This window comes from Protopterus annectens, chromosome 11.part0 (genome assembly GCF_019279795.1).
Source record: "Protopterus annectens isolate FY-2018-M chromosome 11.part0, PAN1.0, whole genome shotgun sequence".
NCBI classification, from domain to species: Eukaryota; Metazoa; Chordata; order Ceratodontiformes; family Protopteridae; genus Protopterus; species Protopterus annectens.
Genome location: NC_056745.1, coordinates 801374679 through 801395896, shown reverse-complemented (window position 1 = coordinate 801395896; position 21218 = coordinate 801374679). Strand labels below are relative to the sequence as shown.

Genomic DNA, 21218 nt, shown 5'->3' with positions numbered 1-21218 from the left:
GATGTTCAAAGGTATGGTATATCATTATTTAGTGACTGCACTCCAGGTATCAACCCATTGACTTAGCACTCTCCTGGAAGTGGTATGCTTCAGTGGCTATAAATTTGGTCCCACACCCTGAAATTTCTGTGGAAATTTGTACAGTTGAGAGTTATATATGTTTGGCCATTGTTAACAGACTGCCACAACTGTATAGCAGTGTTGTGTGTAAATGTTTGTTGGGCTGAGTAGGGAGAGTAGCAGATGTGAGTGTCAGAGATCCTTTTCTATCTGACTGTGCATGCTGCTACAGTTGCTGGTGGTCTATCAGGTGTATATGTTTGCAGGGGCAGACTGAGAAATGTCCTGCAACACCTCAGGATTCCCAGTAGACTGTGAGTTGGGCCAGTATATGTTGGTGTAGTGTGTGACCGGCAATCAGGATATGTTTGTTCAAACAATCGTTCTACTCTAGAGTTCATTTAGGGTACTGGTATGTTGCTGTGACTGTGGTGCAAATGATTGTGGGTGGACATTTTTGCACCAATATCTGCTTTTCCCTACAGTTCCATCCCTGTAGTGCATGATATATTTGGAAATATATGGATAATTCCCCAGAGCTGATTTGGGGTAGTGTCGTGTTGGTCTTACTGTGGTTCAGAAGCTGCTGGGAGAAATGGTTGGCAGCTGACATTTTTTTTCTAATCTTTTACATGACTGCAGTCATACCTTTCCACCGTCCAGATGTCTAGACACTGTCCAGATGTGTGGCTCATATTTTTGGTCTGTTGCCCATAATAGTTGCGGGTTTCTGACAAATCACTGGGATAATGTGAGCATTGACATCAGTAAATCATGATATTCATTTGTGTTTCAGACCTGGAATCTATCAGGAATTATATGTTAAATCAAACCATGCTACTCTAGCAGACTTCTATGCGTATAACAGCCATATTTCAAAGATGTCACTATTGTTTGCCCTTTATCCCCACACTTTGTTAGGCTTTTTGCAGATGTCTTGCAGTAAGAGGTTGGTTATCTATCTATCTATCTATCTATCTATATATATATATATATATATATATATATATATATATATATATATATATATATATATATATATATATATATATATATATATATATATATATATATATATATATATATATATATATATATATATATATTTGTTGTATTCATATATACATATATATGTATATAAGAGAACTATAGATATATATTTTCCTTTATGTTAAATGGCTGCAGTCCAGGATATGTTTGTAAAAACATTGCAAATTCCTACAACTCAGATGATGTAGAGGTACAGTGCTGTGATTATAGTGCACAGGGTCCTGTGTTCAAGACTTGGAAATCATGCCTTTTTTTATTAATGTTAAATGACCAGAATACATGATATGATTTTAAAAGAATTGCATATTCTCACAGCTCAGATGGTGTAATGGTATGTTGCTGTGAATGTAGTACCCAGTGAGACCTAGCAGGGCTGATTATTTTGTTGCTGGGCAAAACAAGGGCTGATGGAGACAGAGTGATTAAAACACTTTTAAGCAGTTGTAAGTGGGGTTGCATGGTTTTGCATGAAGCTAAGCAATGCTAACAGATGGCTAAGCCCTCTTAGCTTCACTTAACACCACTTACTCCCACTTATACCCGTGCTAATTTTAATTAAAGAAAAGAAAAAAGGGTGATAGGAAAGTGGTGAAATGGGGCAAGCAGGGGGTAAAACATTAGGAAAACCAGCTAGGGATGTGCAGGACGGGTGTAGGAAAGGACTATAGCACTACATTTCTTCTACACCAACACCTGTGAATAATGTGTAGAATTTGGAATTTACAGCCTCACACCCCACAGGGAGTGGTGTTGGGGACAGACATTTGAAGAATAATTTGTGGGTAGATCAATTAATTTCACTGTACATGGGGGTGAAACATAGAGCTGTGTATGGGGCAATAATTTTTTTGTGGGACAGATGCTCCCCTTTTTTTAGGTGACAGTGGGATGTTGGGGAAGGGCTGTAAGTATGTTTGGGGAGGTAGTATGGGTAGGATAGGTAGCATTTGCAGATGGACAAGACACACAGGACAGCAGATGGGGCGGTATATGACACATGAGTGGGACAAACACTTTGGATGGGAAGGGTGGTTGGGAATCAGAAGCCTATGAGCCCCCAAATGGATACAGTGGGACTGATGTCCCCTCCGTCCCCACCCATGAGTAGTCATCACTGCACCTTCATGGCCCCAAAGGTGACTGTGCTGGGGGCTGGTCAAGAGGGGCAGCCTGCCCCTCGAGGTGTGCCAGGTGGCCCTCCATCTGGCACTGCTGCCAACCCAACTCAGAGCAGATGACACTGCATACCATTCCCCAGAACTGTCGGTGGGTGATGGGCTCCTCTCCGCTCCTGTGCCCAGAGGGGAGATGATCCCCATCCACTGAGGCAGTTCCACCTAAAGATGTTGCAGGACCAGCAGAGGAGGATGTTCCAGGTTGGGTCCCAGACATGCTGGGGCCTGGTGCCATGGCCAGATGGGGTGGAACAGGCAGATCCACTGGGATCTACCTTCCCAAACGTGCAGTGGTGTTGTGGTATAGGCGGATCCACTGGGATCTACCTTCCCAAACATGCAATGGTGTTGTGGATTTCCAAGAAATATTGGTTAGTCATGAACAACACATTTCAAAATTAGTTATCACAGCATGCATGGGTGTTCCCATTAAACCAAACCAACAGATTTGAAACAGCTGCATAGCAAACAGAACACATGCAACAGTAAGCATTTTAACAGCATGCAAGTTACACTGACGGCAACAGGCCACCAGTAATGGTATTTGAACAAGGTATGTTAATATGCAACCAATGAAATATATGAACAATAATAGAACACATGTCCCAACAATAGGTTTTGAGAACAACATACCTGTAATATATGAATAATAATTATTGATGCAGATAATGGGTGGGGGAGAGAATAAAAACTCCATTAACAACTGTATTGGCTTCTGTTTTTCACAACAGTACTGGTCAATACTCTACAGGTCTCCCCCAACTTTACATCTACTTATGGCCCATAGCTTCTGTGGCACATACATACTTGTTAGACTGTCATCCTGTAATGGTATGGGGCAGACTGGGTACACTGTGGCTACTTTACTGGAGGGGACTTGTAGATGTCAGGGTTACATAATTGACATAGAAGATATACCCTACAATGATCTTGTGTGAGTCTGCTACTAGCATAGTTCACCTGGATTCCTATCTGTGTCCAAGGTGATTGGCAGCAGTGACCACTAGTTGTGACAGCGTGACACTTGAGAGACATGTATCGGGAAGAGGGCATGGTGTATGTACCTATCCTGCTGACATTGGCAGGTATATGGTGTTGGACAGTGGAACAGTTGTACACAGTGTATTAGTATACCCTTCATACAGCTACTACACATATTTCTTTACCTGTAAGACCTGTGGAGGAAATATATGTTAACATCTTCTGAATGTTTCTACAAATATTCAGGTCTATTAGTATACCCTTCATACAGTTACTATATACATTTCTCTACCTGTAAGAGCTGCGGAGAAAATATCTGTTAACAATTTCTGACTGTTTCTACACATATTCAGGTGTATTAGTATACCCTTCCTACAACTACCACACACATTTCTTTACCTGTAAGACCTGAGGGGAAATATCTTTTAACACGTTCTGACTGTTTTTACAAATATTCAGGGCTTCTATTGTGTATATATGCACACATCTCAGTACTACTCCCTGTATTTGAACCATGTCTGGGTGTGCTAAAATGAACAACAATGCTGACTTCTATCACACTGAGTTACTTGGAAACTGCTGTTTCTTTTCTGACTGATTTCTTACTAATACTCTCTGGGTTGGACAGGCTGACCTTGCAATCCTGAAATTCATACATGGCAGATAGTTATTGTACTGTGTATTACTCCTTTGAAATAATACAATCTGGAAAGCAAAGGTTAACACAAGACTGCAATGCATATTAGGTGTTTCCCAGAACAGCCTCAGTTATTTCATGCTGTCAATGCCATTTGTGCTGTAAAGAACCTGTACACATTCCATTTCTACAACAACATACCATAGTAAACACAACAGTTTGTTGTATATTTTTATTACAGTGAAATTACACTTTTATTAATGGATATCCTGTGGATAAGTATTAGTGTGACAAACGTGTTTTCTTCATTAGACACAGTACACAACATACATACTGGCAGTAAACAATGTACTCCTTCTACTGTGTGGCACTATATATGTTCATAGGTTCATAGGTAGGTACTAAGCTATTGGCCCAAGGGCCTATGTAAGCCTAGCCAGCAAGGTTCCATAGCTTACGCCACCCAAGAAAGTTATTTTCCTGTGCCACTGTCCAGCAGAGACTATAGGAATATTTTGTATTTCCCATCCACTCATCAAGAGTTTTCTTGAAGAGTGCTAATGAAGAACTTTGCTTGACATAGATGGGTAGCTTGTTCCAGAGTATAGAAAGTCTCTGGGACAGGAATCTATCCCTCCAGCATGTCCTGTTTATTGTGGTGACAAGCTTTAGGTCCCTAGAGCATGTAGCTCAGAGGGATTGGGATTTCTTTAGGTGTAGCATGTCCAACAGCTCTGGGTTGACATAGCTTTATATGTTAGGCAGAGATCACCTCGGAGTAGGTGATATGCTACAGAGTAAAGCTGGAGTTTTTTGAGGCAGTCAGTGTAAAGCATTTGTTTGAGGCCAGTAATCCTCTTTGTGAGGTACTTCTGTGGCCTTTCCATCTGCTGCAGATTTCTTGTGAGGTACATTCCAAAAGGGGAATTGTACTCTATAATAGGTCTAATGAGTGACAAGTAGAGGGGAACAATGACCTCTTTTTTCCTGGATGAGAACCCTTTTATGATGAGGTGTGCCACATAGAAGGACTTCCTGACCACTGTGGCGATGTGACTATCAAAGGAGAGACTACTATCCACTTGGGTCCCAAGGTCTCTTATCATGTATTCAGTGTTAAGCAGATTGCTGCCTATGTGGTAGTTCATGGGTACAAAGTTTTTACCAAAGGGGATGACACTGCACTTTTTGGCATTGAGCTTGAGGCCATGACTCTGACACCAGGCATCTGTCTCAGAGAGGCCTTTCTGTAGGATGTCCTCATCATTTGGGGACTTGACTATGGCTCCTAGTTTGCAGTCATCTGCGAACTTTGTTAGCCAGAGGCCTTCTGTGTTAGCCTGTACTTCATGGATGTAGATACCAAACAGGAGAGGGGACCTTGTGGTACTCCCCTTGTCACTGCTTTGAGGTCAGATTTGGAGTCTGCAACTTTTACAGTGTGGGTTCTGTCAGTGAGCCAGTTGGCAACCCATCTTGTGATGTAGGGATTTATACCTAGTTTAGTGAGTTTAGCTATACATCCAGAATGGGGGATGGTGTCAAAAGCCTTGGCAAGGTCAAGATAGGCTGTGTGAACCACCTTACCCTCATCCATAGCTTTGGTGACTGCCTCAAAGAAGTAGATAGATCTGTACTCACCAGCCTGTTGGCACATCCTTGTCAGACTGTCAGTATGGGCCTCAATGTTCATAGCCTTGTCTTCTGCAGCTATAGGGGTGAGAAGCAAACATTATGCAAACCTATCACATACTCAGGCTAGAATTTGGTACAGCTCTATCTGGGATACTTACACACTGCTGGAGCATGCCAGTCCCAAGCATCTTGGATCCATTGGGCCAAGAGCTTCCCCTTCCTATGCTTTAGGTAGGCCTAATGATGCCATACCTGCTCACCAGTTTGGGGGATTACAGTGGCACTGGTGAGGTGCCATGCCAGACTGTCCCAGGAGTCTGCTTTGTACTTTGAGCCCTGGTACCGGCCCTGCACCAGTCTGTCATCATTGTGTTCTACGAGGAGTCCAACCATGACCCTGGACTCCAGGATGCCCAGCACTCTGTCTGAAAGTGGTCTTTTTCTCCAACACAGACATGTTTCTGCATGGATCAAAGTAAACAGGCTATGGCTGTATTCCCGCCTGCATGGTTTAAATAAGGCCATATTCAAGTCCTTTGTCATCACTGGACCATTTCAAAAATGCTGAGGACAGCTTAGCAATGTGCACACCTTGTAAGCTGGGTTGCACAGTGCTTAAAGGGGTAATTGCTGATCACTGCTTAACAGTGCACAAATCAATTTAGCTGAGATGACTGCTGTGTAGCATTCACATATACGCAATGCTTATACTGACTAAGCATAGCTGAGCACTGCTAACCATTGCTCTATTTTCTTTTAAAAATATCATAATAATGACTTCATTAATCATTACTGACATATTAGTAAATGTATATGAATTGCTTTACATGACATCCCTCTATGTGCTTTCATTACATTACCATGGGATGTGACTATACTGTATGAGGCACTTGTGTATACAGGGGTGATTTCATATGTTATATGCACTCACGCTTACATTTTAGACCAGCTACACTACCCTGGTTGACAAATATCAATTACTACATAATTTAAAATTAAAATAATAATTTTAACACTGCTTTCCCATGTAAAAAGAAAGTATCTGACTTGGTACTTGAACCATGAGCACCTGCATGCAAAACCAAGACTCTAACCACTATACTATCTCAGCATGAGGATTTCTGTTGTATATTTTATTTACCTCCTATGGGATGCTTCAGCAATGCTGAACAGAAGGATATAACACACACACCTGCTCAGCTACGCTTAAACATACCTTAGAATGGACAAAAAAAAGATTCATAGCATAATGGTTAAGGTGCTTACCTTAAAAACACAAGGTGCAGGGTTTGATTCTCACAGGGAGTAATTGGCTAGGCTTAAAAACTGGTCCATGAGGACAGCTAGCCTAGTAATAATCTATGAATCTATAAATGAATCTATGAATAATCCCACTTTATTTACATGTATCTGTACTCTTTGTCAGTCACAGTAAGGGAAACTATAAAGGCACACATAGGGACAGATTTTAATTATAGGTCTTACAAAGTTAGAAAGTGTGACTTTGGTTTTCTAGCAAATCATTGGTAAATCACTCAGGGTTTAAGTCAGAACATACTGACAGACATTTGGATTTCAGGCTTCATACCCTTCAGGAAATCTGTGCTACTGCAAACCTTTTATTCTGTCAGCTTTCTGGGTTTGTCAGTGCAATATTTAAGGAGCATCCCTATTCTTGTGCCTTTGTCCCCCCATTATTTATGGCTTTGTACATCTTTCTTGTTCTAGGAGACTGAGAAGTATGTGAGGCAGGCATCTGGGCATTCTACGGAAACCTGTACAGTTGATGGCTATGCCATATGACACTTTTACAATGCAGGGGGTATGTGACTGAACCTGTCATACACACCCTGCATTGCTTTTTGCTCCCTTATCTATTTCAGTGTCCACGGACACTGAAATACTTGCAGGGGGCATCTTAGATGTGCGTGCATGGCTTAGACATGTCCCCTGTGCTTAGTGTCCACATAGCCATAACAGTAGCATGCCTTCATGAATATGCAAGGTGCACTACTGCTACGGCTGTGCTTGTGCAGGTACGGTCCTCCCAATGTTTACTGAATCCCGGGATAGTTTTCAGTAACAATATTACTCATCCATAGGTTCATAGGTGTGTACTAGGCTAATGGCCCTGGTGCCTTTACCTTCCTAGCCCATAGGAGTACCCTGGCATCGTGCCACCCAGCCTTAGTTCCCAGTGCCTTTGTCGAGTAGAGCCACTGGAGTGATCCCCGGGGTGAATTTTCTATTTCCCATCCACTCATCAAGATTTCTCTTGAAGAGGGCCAGTGAGGTGCTTTGTTTGACATGTATGGAAAGTCTATTTCATTAGCATGGGTAGTTTCTGGGTTATGAACCTCTCCCTCCAGCATGTTCTGTTGATTGTGGAAATGATGTTGAGGTCTCTGGCGTGTTTAGTGTGCAGGGACTGGGATTTCTTTAGAAGTAGCATTTCTAACAGAGCTGGGTCAGACATGGCTTTGTAAGTCAAGCAGAGATCACTTCTAAGTAGGTGATATGAGCCAGAGAATAGTTGGAGTTTTTTGAGTCTGTCCATATAGGACAAGTGTTTAAGACCTAGGATCCTCTTTGTGAGGTACTTTTGAGGGCCTCTCCAGTTGTTGCAGATGTCTAGTGAGGTACATGCCAAATGGGGCATTGCACTCAATGATTGGCCTAATGAGGGAAGAGTAGAGGGAGACAATGACCTCTTTCTTCCTGGATGCAAAACCCTTAGTAACGAGATGTAGCACATAGAAGGACTTTCTGACCACAGTGGCAATGTAGTAGTCAAAAGAGAGGTTGCTGTCAACCTGTGTTCCCAGATCTCTTATAATGCCTTCTGTGTTCAGTGGCCTACCATCACTGTGGTAATTCATGGGAGCCATGTTTTTCCCAAAGGAAATGATGACACATGTTCTGACATTGAGTCTAAAGCCATGATTCTGACACCAGTTGTTGGTCTCAGTGAGGCCTTTCTGTAGGATGTCAACATCACTTGAAGAGTTAATAATAGCTCCCAACTTGCAATCATCTGTGAACTTTGTCAGCCAGAGTCCCTTTGTGTTGGGCTGGACTTCATAGAAGTAGATACCAAACAGGAGAGGACCCAGGACCAAACCCTGTGGGACACCAGTTGTTACTAGTCATCAGTCTGGCTTGGAGGCAGCTACTTTCACACTGTGGGTTTTATCTGTGAGGCAGTTTTCAACCCACCTAGTGATATAGGGGTTGATGCCTAGATTGGTGAGTTTTTCTATGATTCCTGAGTGGAGAATGGTATCAAAGTCCTTGGCCAGATTAAGGTAGGCTGTCTGAACCACCTTGCCTTCATCCACAGCTCTGGTGACTGACTCAAAGAAGTTGACCAAGTTGAGCAGGCATGATCTACCTTTCAAAAAACCAAACTCTGTGGGTCCCAGAATTTGGAGATTCCCTATATCCTTGTTTATTAGGTCCATGATGATGCATTCCATAGCTTTGCATATCCAGCTCATCAGGCTAATGGGGCGATAGTTCCCAGGGCCTGTAGTCGCTCCTCCTTTGTGGAGAGGGATGACTGTAGCAGTGCACCATTTGGTAATGATGAAGGCTGAGGTGAGGCTGTGATTGAACAGGGCAGAGAGATGAGGTGCCAGTTCACTCTGTAGTTCATGTAGAACACAGCCAGGGATATTGTCAGGTCCCATAGAATCTGTATTCTTGGCCTTGGACAGTGCTGTTTTAACCTGTGCAGCAGTAATACTGGGTGCCTGGCAATCTACTGGTATTGTGATTGGTCCTTTGGGGGGGGGGGCAAGAGGGGTAAAGTTGGCACTGACTCTATCAGCCAGTAAATTGGCAATAACTGTTGGCTCAGTATAGGAGGTACCATTATGCAGTACTTCAGAGCAAATCTGGGTATTGCCATGGAGATTCTTTACATAACTATAGAAGGCCTTGTGGTTGTCTTTACTATCTCCTGCAATTCTGTTTTCATAGCTAGCTTTAAAGGATTTGATGAGGGATCTCAAAGTTTTGTTGAAGCTGATAAGGGAGTTTTTCCAGTCTTGGGACTTCACATTATTTCTCATTCAGTTTCCTTCTTGTGTTATAGAGTTTTTTTATGACAGGGGAACACTAGATTGGCTTCCTTTTTTTGGAGGAGAACATCTTGGTTCTATTTTCAATGGCGAGATCCATGCATTTGTGTACGGGTTCATACAGTGTATTGGTGTATGATTCTGCAGTCATGCAACTATTCTCCATTTGCATGGGTGCCTTGAAGTTAGCTACCTCTGTTTTTAGGAGCCCAAAGTTGGCTTTGGAGAAGTTTTTTAAGGTGGTTACCTTTGCTGGGGGCGGGGGTGTGGGAGGGATGTGAATTTCTAAGGTGATTAGTTTGTGGTCAGATCTAACCAGGATGGAGTTGACTATTGGTGTAGAGGAAAGGTTGCTCATGTTAGTAATGACCAGGTCAAGCATGTTGCTACCTCTAGTGGGGGTAAGAACAAGCTGGTCCAGGGCATTGGAATTAATGAATTCCAGGAAACATTGGGCAAGTGTATTGGTACATGAATAGTTTTCCAGTTAATGGAGGGGTAGTTGAAGTCACCCAGTATGAGAGTGTTAGGTTGGTCCCTAATATTCTCCAGGGTGCTTGGGAACATGGATATACATCTCCTTCTTGCACAATTACATCAAATAATGAACAAAAGCCAAATCAGTACAAATCCATTAATCCAAGCTAGTTTACTGATGATAATGTGTTAATGATAAGTAACTCTAAAGGCCCTTTTATCTGACAAATTTGGCTATGACATAGTAGTGATCCACATGGGGGTGAATAACCCAGGATGCAAAGTCCTGACAGACATGCTGAGAGAGACGTATCAAACTTTCCATGCATGTGATGTGCAGCCAAGACACTGATCTTGAGTGGAATCCTTCCTTTTCCAGGATTTGTACTTAGGTAAAAAGAAATGATAATTGACATCAACAATTGGTTAAATAGTTGGTGTCATTAAAGGGGTTCCACTATGTGTCAGCATGGGACAAGATGCCAAACTGTCCATCTTGTGTGGCAAAGGATGGCCTACACTACTCACTCCAAGGCTTCCACATACTGACTAAAGCTTTCTTGTCTTCCTAGAGCTTTAATAAGGCAAAGTTTAGCTAATGGACATTCCAGTTGAACAAACTTATCTAACACAAAACTGGATCCCATTAAGGTGGCTCTTCCCATTGCTATACATCTCAACAACAAATTGCCCAGTTTCAAGGTTCTCTTACATTTGGACATATCCATATTTCATAATTACTGAGATCTGTTTTAAGTGTAAAGAGAGCACTCCCTTTATACCTTTGTTTTATGCCTACCTTGCTTTCAAGTCATAGCAACTGTGGCATCATCTCCATATTTGTTAAGGACTATATATAACCTCATGGTAGCTTCACCGATTATCACAAAATGGACTCCTAGAACTGCAGATTAGACTACAAAGGACAAGCTACGAGTTTATAGCCTGTTACAGGATACCCTCAGTAGTTAGGTTTTGTCAAGGGAAGATCCTGTTAGATGAATCTGGATAAATTTGAGAGTGTTACACTGGAGACTGACAGATGTCATTCACAATGGATATTGACAGATGTCATGCTCTTCACACATAATTTATTGATATGGCTAATGCATGTGATATAATACTATATTTTGGTACTGAGAAGTAAGTGTAACACTTTAAAAATAGATACCCATGTAGTAAGACGGGTAGTAAACTGGCTAAAAGACAGTCCCCACACAGTGCAAATGGTAGGTGCCTTTTTCAGAAATTAGAAATGGTGTCCTCCAGGGCTAAGTTTTCTGATTCTTCCTTTTCAGCAATTACTTTTTATATTTCCAGACTGCAAGTAAAGACATCATACTAATTAAGTTTGTAAATGGCTGCAAACTGGTAGCTATTATCAAAGCCCCCCACCCCACTCCCAATACCAAGCACTTCAGCAAGAGGTTGCCCTTGTAAATAGCTGGTTTATTGAAAACAGGCTTGAATTAAATGCAAAAAAGTGCAATAATATCACATTTAGTAGACAACACCACACTTGAAAATGAAAATGTAGTCAGGAAACTTAGAAACATGGCGGTCCTCCAGTACAGCTCTTTTGGGTATGTACATTTAACTTAATATTTGATGCCTAGAGGCGCAGTAGGAGGTAACTGCAGAAACATCTTGAGGCGCACTCGTCTGTAATGAGTTGATACTTCCTTCTCTTTCAGTCATTGCATGACAAAAGTAGTTGAAAAATTCTTCTCCTTAACAAAACTAATTTCCTAGGGCACATCATCCCATTATAAAGAGATCATCATCCCCTTATGTTCAGCATTGATACAACTTTCCTTTTTGGATGTACCTCACCAAAAACTAGCAGGATCTATGTGTTTCCTAAGAATATAATTAGTCTAAAGACTGTGAGCTACCAAAAGAGGCTGGAAGTACTGTCTCCCTAATTCAGTATCTTGAGGATAAATCATTGTTTTGCTTTCCATGTCATTAGAAACCCACTTATCCTAGATTTCTTATATGTCCAAAATCAAATTTTGTCATAAATACCAAAATCAGAGACCAAAATGCCACTGGTAGATAATAAAATGAGATAGGTAAATTCATTAAGAGAGAGGATAATTGGATGGTTAACCTCAAATTCTTCCCAGGTTTGTCTGCCCTAGATATCCAAGAGAAAGGGGGAATTAATGGGGGGGTACTGACTAGGTATAAATAACCATGTTGTGTTTCTCAATTGCATTGAAATTCATAAGAATCCTGTGAATCCATGTGCCAGAACAATAAAAATTACCTAAAACATCTCATGCCTTAGATGGCAATCATTGCAAAACATGATGTGCAGCACAGACAGAGAGCATGCATTTAATGAGGTTGCAGACATGCACTTTTAGTGACTATGGACTGCTTGCTCTGCAACCAGGAACCAAAAGTGAGAAAAAAATCTCTATTTAATTTGTTTAAGAAAATATTTTAAATATCTTTTTATAAATAAATTGTATAATAACAAATCTCTTTGGGTGGTAAGCATGCAGCATTTTACTGATATCATCCATTCCAATAAATCTTATTCTTTAAATATAGCATGCATATTATTTTATTTGCAAAGTTAATAAATGGTTAAATAATAATTGGCTGTATATTTTACCTAGAGTTTGTTTCACTTTTTAGCCACATTTGAAAGAGGCATTTATTTTTGTTGCTTTCTACAGTGTAACAAAAATGTCTCTTTATTTATGTGTTTGTTTGTTCATTCATTCTTTCATTTATTCAGTTTGGGAACCTGGATAGATCACTGATCCATCTGGAATCATTCCAGTCTCAGCCTGCTCGTAAAAATAACATTTGTCAAGTTAATTAACAAGGATTATTACATAGACAAGTAGTATTGTATGTGATGATAACATACATGATACAATTTCAAAATATTTGCAGGCCATGGAGAAGGATAATTAGAGTTAGAAGAGGAGACAGAGGAAGAGTGTTAACGTGAAGAGGAGAGAGCACACTGATACATAGTATATTTTCTATAGATAGAAAGGCAAAAGGAGAAAGCACACAGAGGTTAGCTATACACAATGTTTACACTGAGATAAAGATTTCAATATAATATACTGTAGAGATAAGAAGATAATATATTGTCTGATGAAATCTACATGTGGACAAAAATGTGTGATATTGAGTAGCGTTAATTAAAGTTGGTCGACTTTGATAAGTCTGAGCATCTCTGTTTCACAATTTTTGGTTGTTTTATGGTTTTAATTTTGGGTGAAGTTGTTCTCTCACTTGTTTTTCGTATTTTCAATAGAATATACTGTAGTGATAAGAATATAATATAAGAGAGGGAGGAAGTGGTATGGGGAGTGATAAATTAGTTGATGTGACCAGTGGAAAAGCATTTATATTCTGTTTTGCATTTTAGATGCTGTTTAAGCTGTTTCAGGAAAGAGGAGTAAGTAGAGGAGTCTTTAAGATGGGGGGGGGTCCTCTGAGTTGGGGCCTAGGATGGAGGTGAGAAATTGGATTTTTTTCAGAGGGATTTAACAATCACAGTTTTCCAGATGTTAGCAATTATGATTTTGGGGAAGGCAGAGCTTATAGATGTGTACTAGATGGGTGACTAGGAAGTCCCTGAAATGGAATATAAAACAAGGGGAAGATTATCTGGTTCAGCTGGAGTGTCAAATTTTAGTACTTCAAAGAGCATTATAATGACCTTAGCTTTAATTGCCTTGAAGTGGAAAGGAAGATTATGAGGGGGAGGTGATGAGATAGAAGGTGGATAGTGGGTGTTTTTTAAAACAGGATGGGTAGTGTACCAAAGTGGTGTCTGAATTCAGTGGCTGTAAGATGAGAGGAGATGGAATGAATGTCAGAGAGATTACAACAACCAATTAGATGGTTGACTTCAGCACAGAATTATTAGGGAGATTTGCGAAGTGAAATTTGATGAGATTTCATAACGTGCCTTTTGTGTCACCTGATTCCATGTTTAGCAAGGTTCTGAGCTGGGTATAGTTTATAGTAGTAGAGGGGTTATTTTTTCCAGGCAGTCTAAGCATTGCCCCTAAGCCTAAGGAAGGAGATAAGTTCAAAGGTGAGTTAGTTGTTCTTTTTGGGCTTATAGTGCCCTGAGATTTTGGGGAAGATGGAGTCCTGAAGGTTAGTGAACAAGTGAGTGCTCAGTATGCAAATGTAGCTTGGGTTATTGGAAGGTAAGACAGAAGATGAGATGAAGAAGGCTAGTATGGTTTTAATTTTGGAAAGTTTAATTAATATTTACTGTGGAAGGTCACAAGGGTAGGAGGAAGTTTGTTTGTTTGTCTTCACTCACTGTACCTTCAAGTCTGGTTTATGAGATTTGTGAGTTATTTAATTCTATTAAAGAGTGAAAAAAAATCTTCTTATTAAACTGAAAGTACTCATATCAAGGTGGTAGCCTTCAGGTACTTCTCCTTTCTTTTTGCCCTTAGTTTGAAAAGTGCTGCATTCATTTAAAATGTATGACAAATTCTGTAACTATTGCATTAGAAGGAAGTGGAGCTAGATGGACGAAAGCACACACACACACACACACACACACACACACACACACACACACACACACACACACACACACACACACACACACACACACACACACACACACACACACACACACACACACACACACACACACACACACACACACACACACACACACACACACACACACACACACACACGCATGCAACACACACTTTCACAAACGTGTGCTCATATTTGCTGAGAGAAAAAATAAAGAGAAAGGGCTACAGATTGAAAGAGTAATTATTACAAGCAAACAGTGATTTCATTATTCTAGCCTTCAGATTTCAGTAATAGGTTGTACAGATGTACCTGTTCTGCTATGTTGAGCTTATGATATTTTGATAAGTTCAATAAAATGAAAAATTGCATCATGAGCATGTTTCTTCAATCAGATATAACCTTTTAGTATATATGTTTTATATCATAGAAAGGCTAACATTTTTAAACATCATATACCACCAGAAGTGAAACTTTTTTTTTAAAAGGGTGTATTGGATCAGTGCTTCTAGCTATTAAGCAAGCAAACAAAATCATGCTTTGATCAAATGTACTATCCCAAGAATTCTAAATAATATAGAGTTTAGAAATGCAGCTCAGCCATTGTGCATGCAATATAATATCTAAATGCATGGTTGTTCTGTTGGTGCAGGGCATCTAGTCATACATCAGATGTATTTATTTATTTACAGTTTAGCTTTGGTTTACTGAGAAAGTCCATCTGATAACTGAAATGCCCATTTTCAGTGGAGGTCCAGGGAGAAAAGTTCTAAAACAAGGATAGAAATAATTTTTTGGTAATTCAAAAGAAAAGCAGTCAACAATAATTATTTGCAAAGTATTTTCAAAGCATTCAACAAACATTATTTACAAATCATATCAGATTTAGGAAATACATGTTTTCAAGATATTGTGAGTAAAATCAAAAATACTATATTAATACACTTGCATAGTATTCATTGTGGACAGCGATAGCAATGCATACTTCAAAATGTAGGTGTGGTACAGTTGCATAGTTTATAAATTGTCATTGATATTTTAGGGTGGATTTAAATCATTACAGGTTATTTAAAAGCCTGATGCATTTGGAAGTTTGTTTTATGCTTTGGAGATGATGGCAAAGAATAGCAAGTCATCATAATAATAATAGTTTAAGTTCTAAGGATCTTTGGTTTTTATTTGGTACATGCCATTGGATGAGATTTGACAATGTGAGTGTTTTAAGTGGATGGTGAAGTATTTTTAATTTTGTTTGCTGTGAGTAGCTGAGAGAGGGTAATATATTGAGGAAGTTCATGCCAACTAAGGGCAATTGAACACCATGCAATGATGGAATTGGTTCGACAGGCTGCAGGTGAATTTATTAATTTTGTTGTAGGTGCTTTCTAGTTTGTGTTTGGTGGAAGAGTTGTGATTTGTGAATATTGTTGATGCATATAGGACAGTATAAAGGAGATGGGAGGTGGCAAATATTTTTTTATTATGCTTTGCTCTGTAAAGAGAGACTAGTTTATAGTGTTTCTTTTTGACAGCAATGTCAATGTGCAGATTAAATTATAATTTATCAATGACAACTGCTAGTAATTTTATGTTGGCGACATTGCCAATTTTTGTGTTGTCTGAATAATTAATATTAAGGTCAGTGGTAGTCTGATTTATGTTTTTGGGAAAGAATGGAATTAGTTTGGTTTTGTTGGTGTTTAAGAATGGTTGAGATTTATTTAGCAAGTTTTCTATATAGGTGGAAGCTTCCTATGTGGCAGTTTCTAAGGTGAGAAGATTTGGGGCTGTGCAAACTACAGCTGAGATGTAAGCATATTGCATTATAGTGACAACTTTGGATTCATTGTGCATGTCATTAATGAAGATGTTGGAAAGTGCTGGCCCAAGTATGGGGCCTTGGTAGACTACTGTAGTGATTGGAAGGACTGTGGAGTGTGAGTCATTCCAAGTTACAGACTGGGTGTGATCATTTAGGTAGCTGGTGAACCAGCTAGTTGAGGGAGTTGTGAGGTATATAAGATTTAGTCTTTGGAGGAGTAGTTGTTGTGAGACTGCACTGAATGCTTTTGACAAATCCAGGAAATGGTGGAGACAAAAGTACCAGAGTTATTTTTGTTAATGGTATCTAGCAAATGCAGTAGGGCAGTTTTCATGCTGTGGTGGGGTTGAAAGCCATACTGGGTATGAGAAAGCAACTGGATATCAAGTAGATAGGGTAGGAGCTGCTGCTATATGCATTTTTCAAGTACTTCAGAGAGGAGAGGAGAGGAGAGGAGAGAAAAGATGACAGGTCAGTGGATGTGCCTCCTCTGTGTAATGGGATAATGAAGGAAACTTTCTAAATGGCTGGAATGTAGTTTTCTGGATCTATTAATTAGGATCGATACAGGGTAGAAAATAGTGGATGGCAGGTTGTCAGGAGCTAGTATTGTGGGTTTCAGTTTTTAATGTATTCTTTGATGGCATTTGTCTGGATGTTTATTAGGTTGAGTTGGGGTGGGGGCTATGGTTTGAGGGAGTTTTGTGGGGTGGGTATAGGTTATTGTTTGAGTTATGAAGATTACTGGAAATAAAGTATTTTTTTTTAATTTGTTTGCAATGCCTCTGCTGGTTTCAGATGGGAAAGGATTTGGGGTAGGTTTTCTGCCTAGTATTAGGAGGTTGTTTAAATTTTACCAATTTTTTTTTTATATGTGTTGTCTGGCTTGTAGAAAAAAAGTGCATTTATCATAATGAACTTCTGCCTTTGCTTGGTTTCTGAGGCACCAATATATATCTACATAGGATTAGTTTCAAGTTTTGTGCAATTGTTTCCAGTTGTTTTCTCTGTCTCTCATGAATTGATGACTGGTTATCCATTGGCAGAATTTATTTTCACTCTTTTATGTCTCAGTGGTTGGTTTAGTATGGTCAAGAAGAAGTTATGGAAGTGATAGCATTAGCTGAAGGCAGATATTTGAGTGGTTCCCAGTCACATTGTTTAAGTGTATCATTAAATATTGATTTATCAAAAATGGTTAAGTTTCTCACAATACTGAACTATAGGGGTCTTAGAGGCTTGTGGTATTTTCTGTTTATGTGGGAGACAATCAGTCTGGGTCTTCTCAAACCCACTAACTCTGCACACCCAATTCAATAAAGGTAAGCAAATGTCCTGGAGTGGAATTATGTTGTGGCTGTTAAAAGCTAATCAGCGTTAAGAAAAGGCTCAAGAAAAGGAGGACTGGTGAAAGTGGGTAGTTTGAGGACTGGTAGGAGTGTGAATTTTGTCACTCTTTGGTGGGGATGGTTTGGCAGACCTCATTGTATAGAAGTCCCCAGGTAGATGGCAAAGGTCCTACCAATACTCTCTGGCCTGCCTAAAGGGGGGTGGGGATCACAAGGCATATTGGATACAAATATTTGCAAGTGATGCATTAACAAACTACTACCACATTAATTGCAATGAAGAAGGATGTTCAAGTCCAAGGCATATGCTTTCAATTATCCTGTCAAGAGTCTGTGGAGGTGTTATGGGCTGTGCACCATAAAGTGCCTGAGGCAGAAATGACAGCAGTCATTGTCTTCTAGAATACTAGATGTAATGGGGTTATGGGCAAACATCCTCTCATAAAACATACTTAAAATAAGTACAATTTTATTACTAATGATGTGGCCCGAGACTCATGATGGTATATTTCGTTTGAAAACAGCATATTGTTTGGTTAGTATAAGAATACATTTTTGATATATTCTTGTGCATGCATAATAATGATGTAACAGCAATAATCCAGGTGTAGGATTACAACTGCTAAGTCGGTAGGAAGGAAAGATACACCAGATGTTTATATGCTGTGAATTTATTATTCACTGTGTATAATGGCATAACGTTAATCCAACTTAACCATGAACTAACAAATGTTTAACATGGAGCTGCGAATAATTAATATAGATCTGATATGTTCTTTTGTTTTTTGTTATACTAGGTTAGAACTTTATAGAAAAGTGCCAAATCTGAGAATACTTGCTTGTGGTGGAGATGGAACGGTAAGATAATATTGTTTTTCTTCCTTAATGTTGTTAATTTTATAAATCTGTACCACCTACATATATAGATACAAAAACACAGAGAAATATTAATCAGGGTGAGTCTATTACATGTTAGAAATGGTACTATATAGCTGTGTGACTGGTAGTGGTGTATATGCTTGTTAGCTGTTCAGGGGCAGCTCATGACAGTGCCCCCCCCGAACACTTTTCTATGAGTATTCTTTTTGTGTGTTTTTTATTTAAAATAAAATAAATAAATACTATTTTATTTTAAAGTTAAAAGAAGCAGCTCACAGTAACTGCATTCTCCTACCCATGGAACTCAAGCTGTGTTCATGTATTCTTCGAGTTCGAAGTTCTGAATTAGAATAGAGTATAAAAAAGAATAACTCAGGGCTGTTTTTAAAATCAACCCACAATCTGGGTGCACATCAGATATGCATTTCTCACATTGCCACACCTGAAATACTAGACTTCCATATTTAGGAGATATCAGCTTGTGAATCTTTCTTATTAAAACTTTCTCATCCATTAACAATGGGTGAGCAGGAATGTTTTTCCCTGCCTACCATAGATAATAACTCAGAATATAAATCTAATCAGGTGTGAATAAATAAATAAATAAATACATTTTGAAGATGTACAAATAAGGAATATGGAAGCACATCCTTACAATTTATGATACCGCAATGTACAAAACAATTACCAATGCAGCACTTGGAAAATTTAATGTAGTGAACAAACCGACTATTTTCATTTGCATAAGCCTTTTCCCTACTCATCTGAATATCTTGTAGTTGTTTCCCAATGTAAAATAGAAACAACAAAGTGGCAAACAATGATGAAAACAAAAAAAATGCATGTTAACATGATTGAAAATTTGCTTACGCATGATAGATTTCCTGTTCAGATGAAAGTCAGAATAACTGCAAATGTTGTCATATCCTTTGAACCACTTGGAAAACTTAAGGATGTTTATGGTATGACTGATTGACCTCCAACCCCACATAAACTTATCTTTTTATTTATTGATTTAGTTGTCACACACAACTTAAATATAGTCAAAGTGCGCAGCAAAAATACAAAACTTTTCATGGGCAGTAATATCTCCCCCCTTTGCCTTGTTATGGCTTCACATGCTTTTACTTAAGTATACTAGCTCCATGGTCACAGAACCTTGCAAAAAGAAGAAGAAACACCCTGAAAGTGCATATACAGTAACAACACAACTTCCAGTCTTACAGTCAAACTATTGCAATGCAGCTTGAAAAAGTAAACTTCAGATGTAAGTCATGTGACCTGTAGGGCATGGGTACTTGTGAATATACTTGTGAGCTAATAACATATCCATGTCATGTCCCATCATTACTAAGGCCTTATGTTTACACTGGTGTCTATCTCATTAAAATCTCGTTCAGTAAATTCAGGACTTCAGTCTGGAAGGCGTAGCATGATATCAAAATGGTTTACAGAATCAGAATAAAAGAAAGTGGCATTATAACTGAGGAAACTTAAATAAATGATTAGCCTATTTTACCCATACAGACAGCAGATGCAGATTTAATTTTTTCTACTACTGTTGCATGAATGTCTTTTGGGTTTACTGTTAAGCATTTTAAAACATTAATTTGTTGAATAAGTCCTGCACAGTTTGCCATGAAAATTTTGAAGGCTCCTTCCTGAATATCATGTGGCTGAAGGTATGTTTTCAAAGTTTTGCAATGCTGAACTGAAATAATATGAAATCATAATAACAAAAGTAAAGCTTGATTCATTATTATGTGTTTGACATTGTGACTGGAGATCATGGTACAGTGAAGATCGGGGAATTTACCCTTTTCCTCACTGTAGTGCAATCTCAGAGTTGGTATATATGATTTACAGAGGTTGTGGGGGGACGCAGCCCACCACAAGGGTGGGTGCAGGGGGGCTTGCCCCCCTGCTGAAACGTAAAAGGACATACGGACTTTCGAAACCAGAAGTCTGCTATGTTGAATATTTATCATTGTGTTTCTGGAGATCGACATTTTGGCTAGATGTTGTTTTTGTTTTTGACATTGTAGTTCAGTCTTTTGCTTAAAAAATATTTTGCCTTTAAAATTTTGATGGTAAACCATCTTTCACACTATGTGCCTCACAAAATTTCTTTCAGTTAGCTTGCAAAAAGACAGAAAGGCATATTTTCTTATCAAACTTCAGTTTCTGGAATTATTATCTTCAATTTTTGCTTTGAGATGATGGCAATTTCATGTGTAACTGTTCGTCAAGGTATCCTATGTAACAAACTAGAGAATGTCAAGGGTGTAATTCTTATTCATGCACTGGTGTGGAAGCCACTAAAGCATTTAATATTTTTGCTGTAAGTGGGGAGGTAAAAGGGACTCCTCTACAGTTGACCAAAGTGAAATTCCTTGAGCATCAGTTGTCGGCAGGAAAAACATGAAGAGGCAGAACATTGAATGTAGTTCACCATAGGACATCAATGCTGGTGTGATTTGTAAGTGCAAGCCAGCAGTTATTTAAGTCTTTTGGAAGATTTATCCC

General features: G+C 39.2%; 1 protein-coding gene across 3 annotated transcripts in view; it reads left to right on the top strand.

Annotated features, from left to right (window-relative positions):
- DGKI (diacylglycerol kinase iota) overlaps positions 1 to 21218 on the top strand; it is a 5490864-nt gene that overhangs the window by 1149468 nt on the left and 4320178 nt on the right. For all 3 annotated transcript variants that reach the window (XM_044088223.1, XM_044088222.1, XM_044088221.1), the window contains one exon: positions 18611 to 18671. In XM_044088223.1, coding sequence (XP_043944158.1) covers positions 18611 to 18671 — 61 coding nt within the window. The remainder of the gene's footprint in view (positions 1 to 18610; positions 18672 to 21218) is intronic.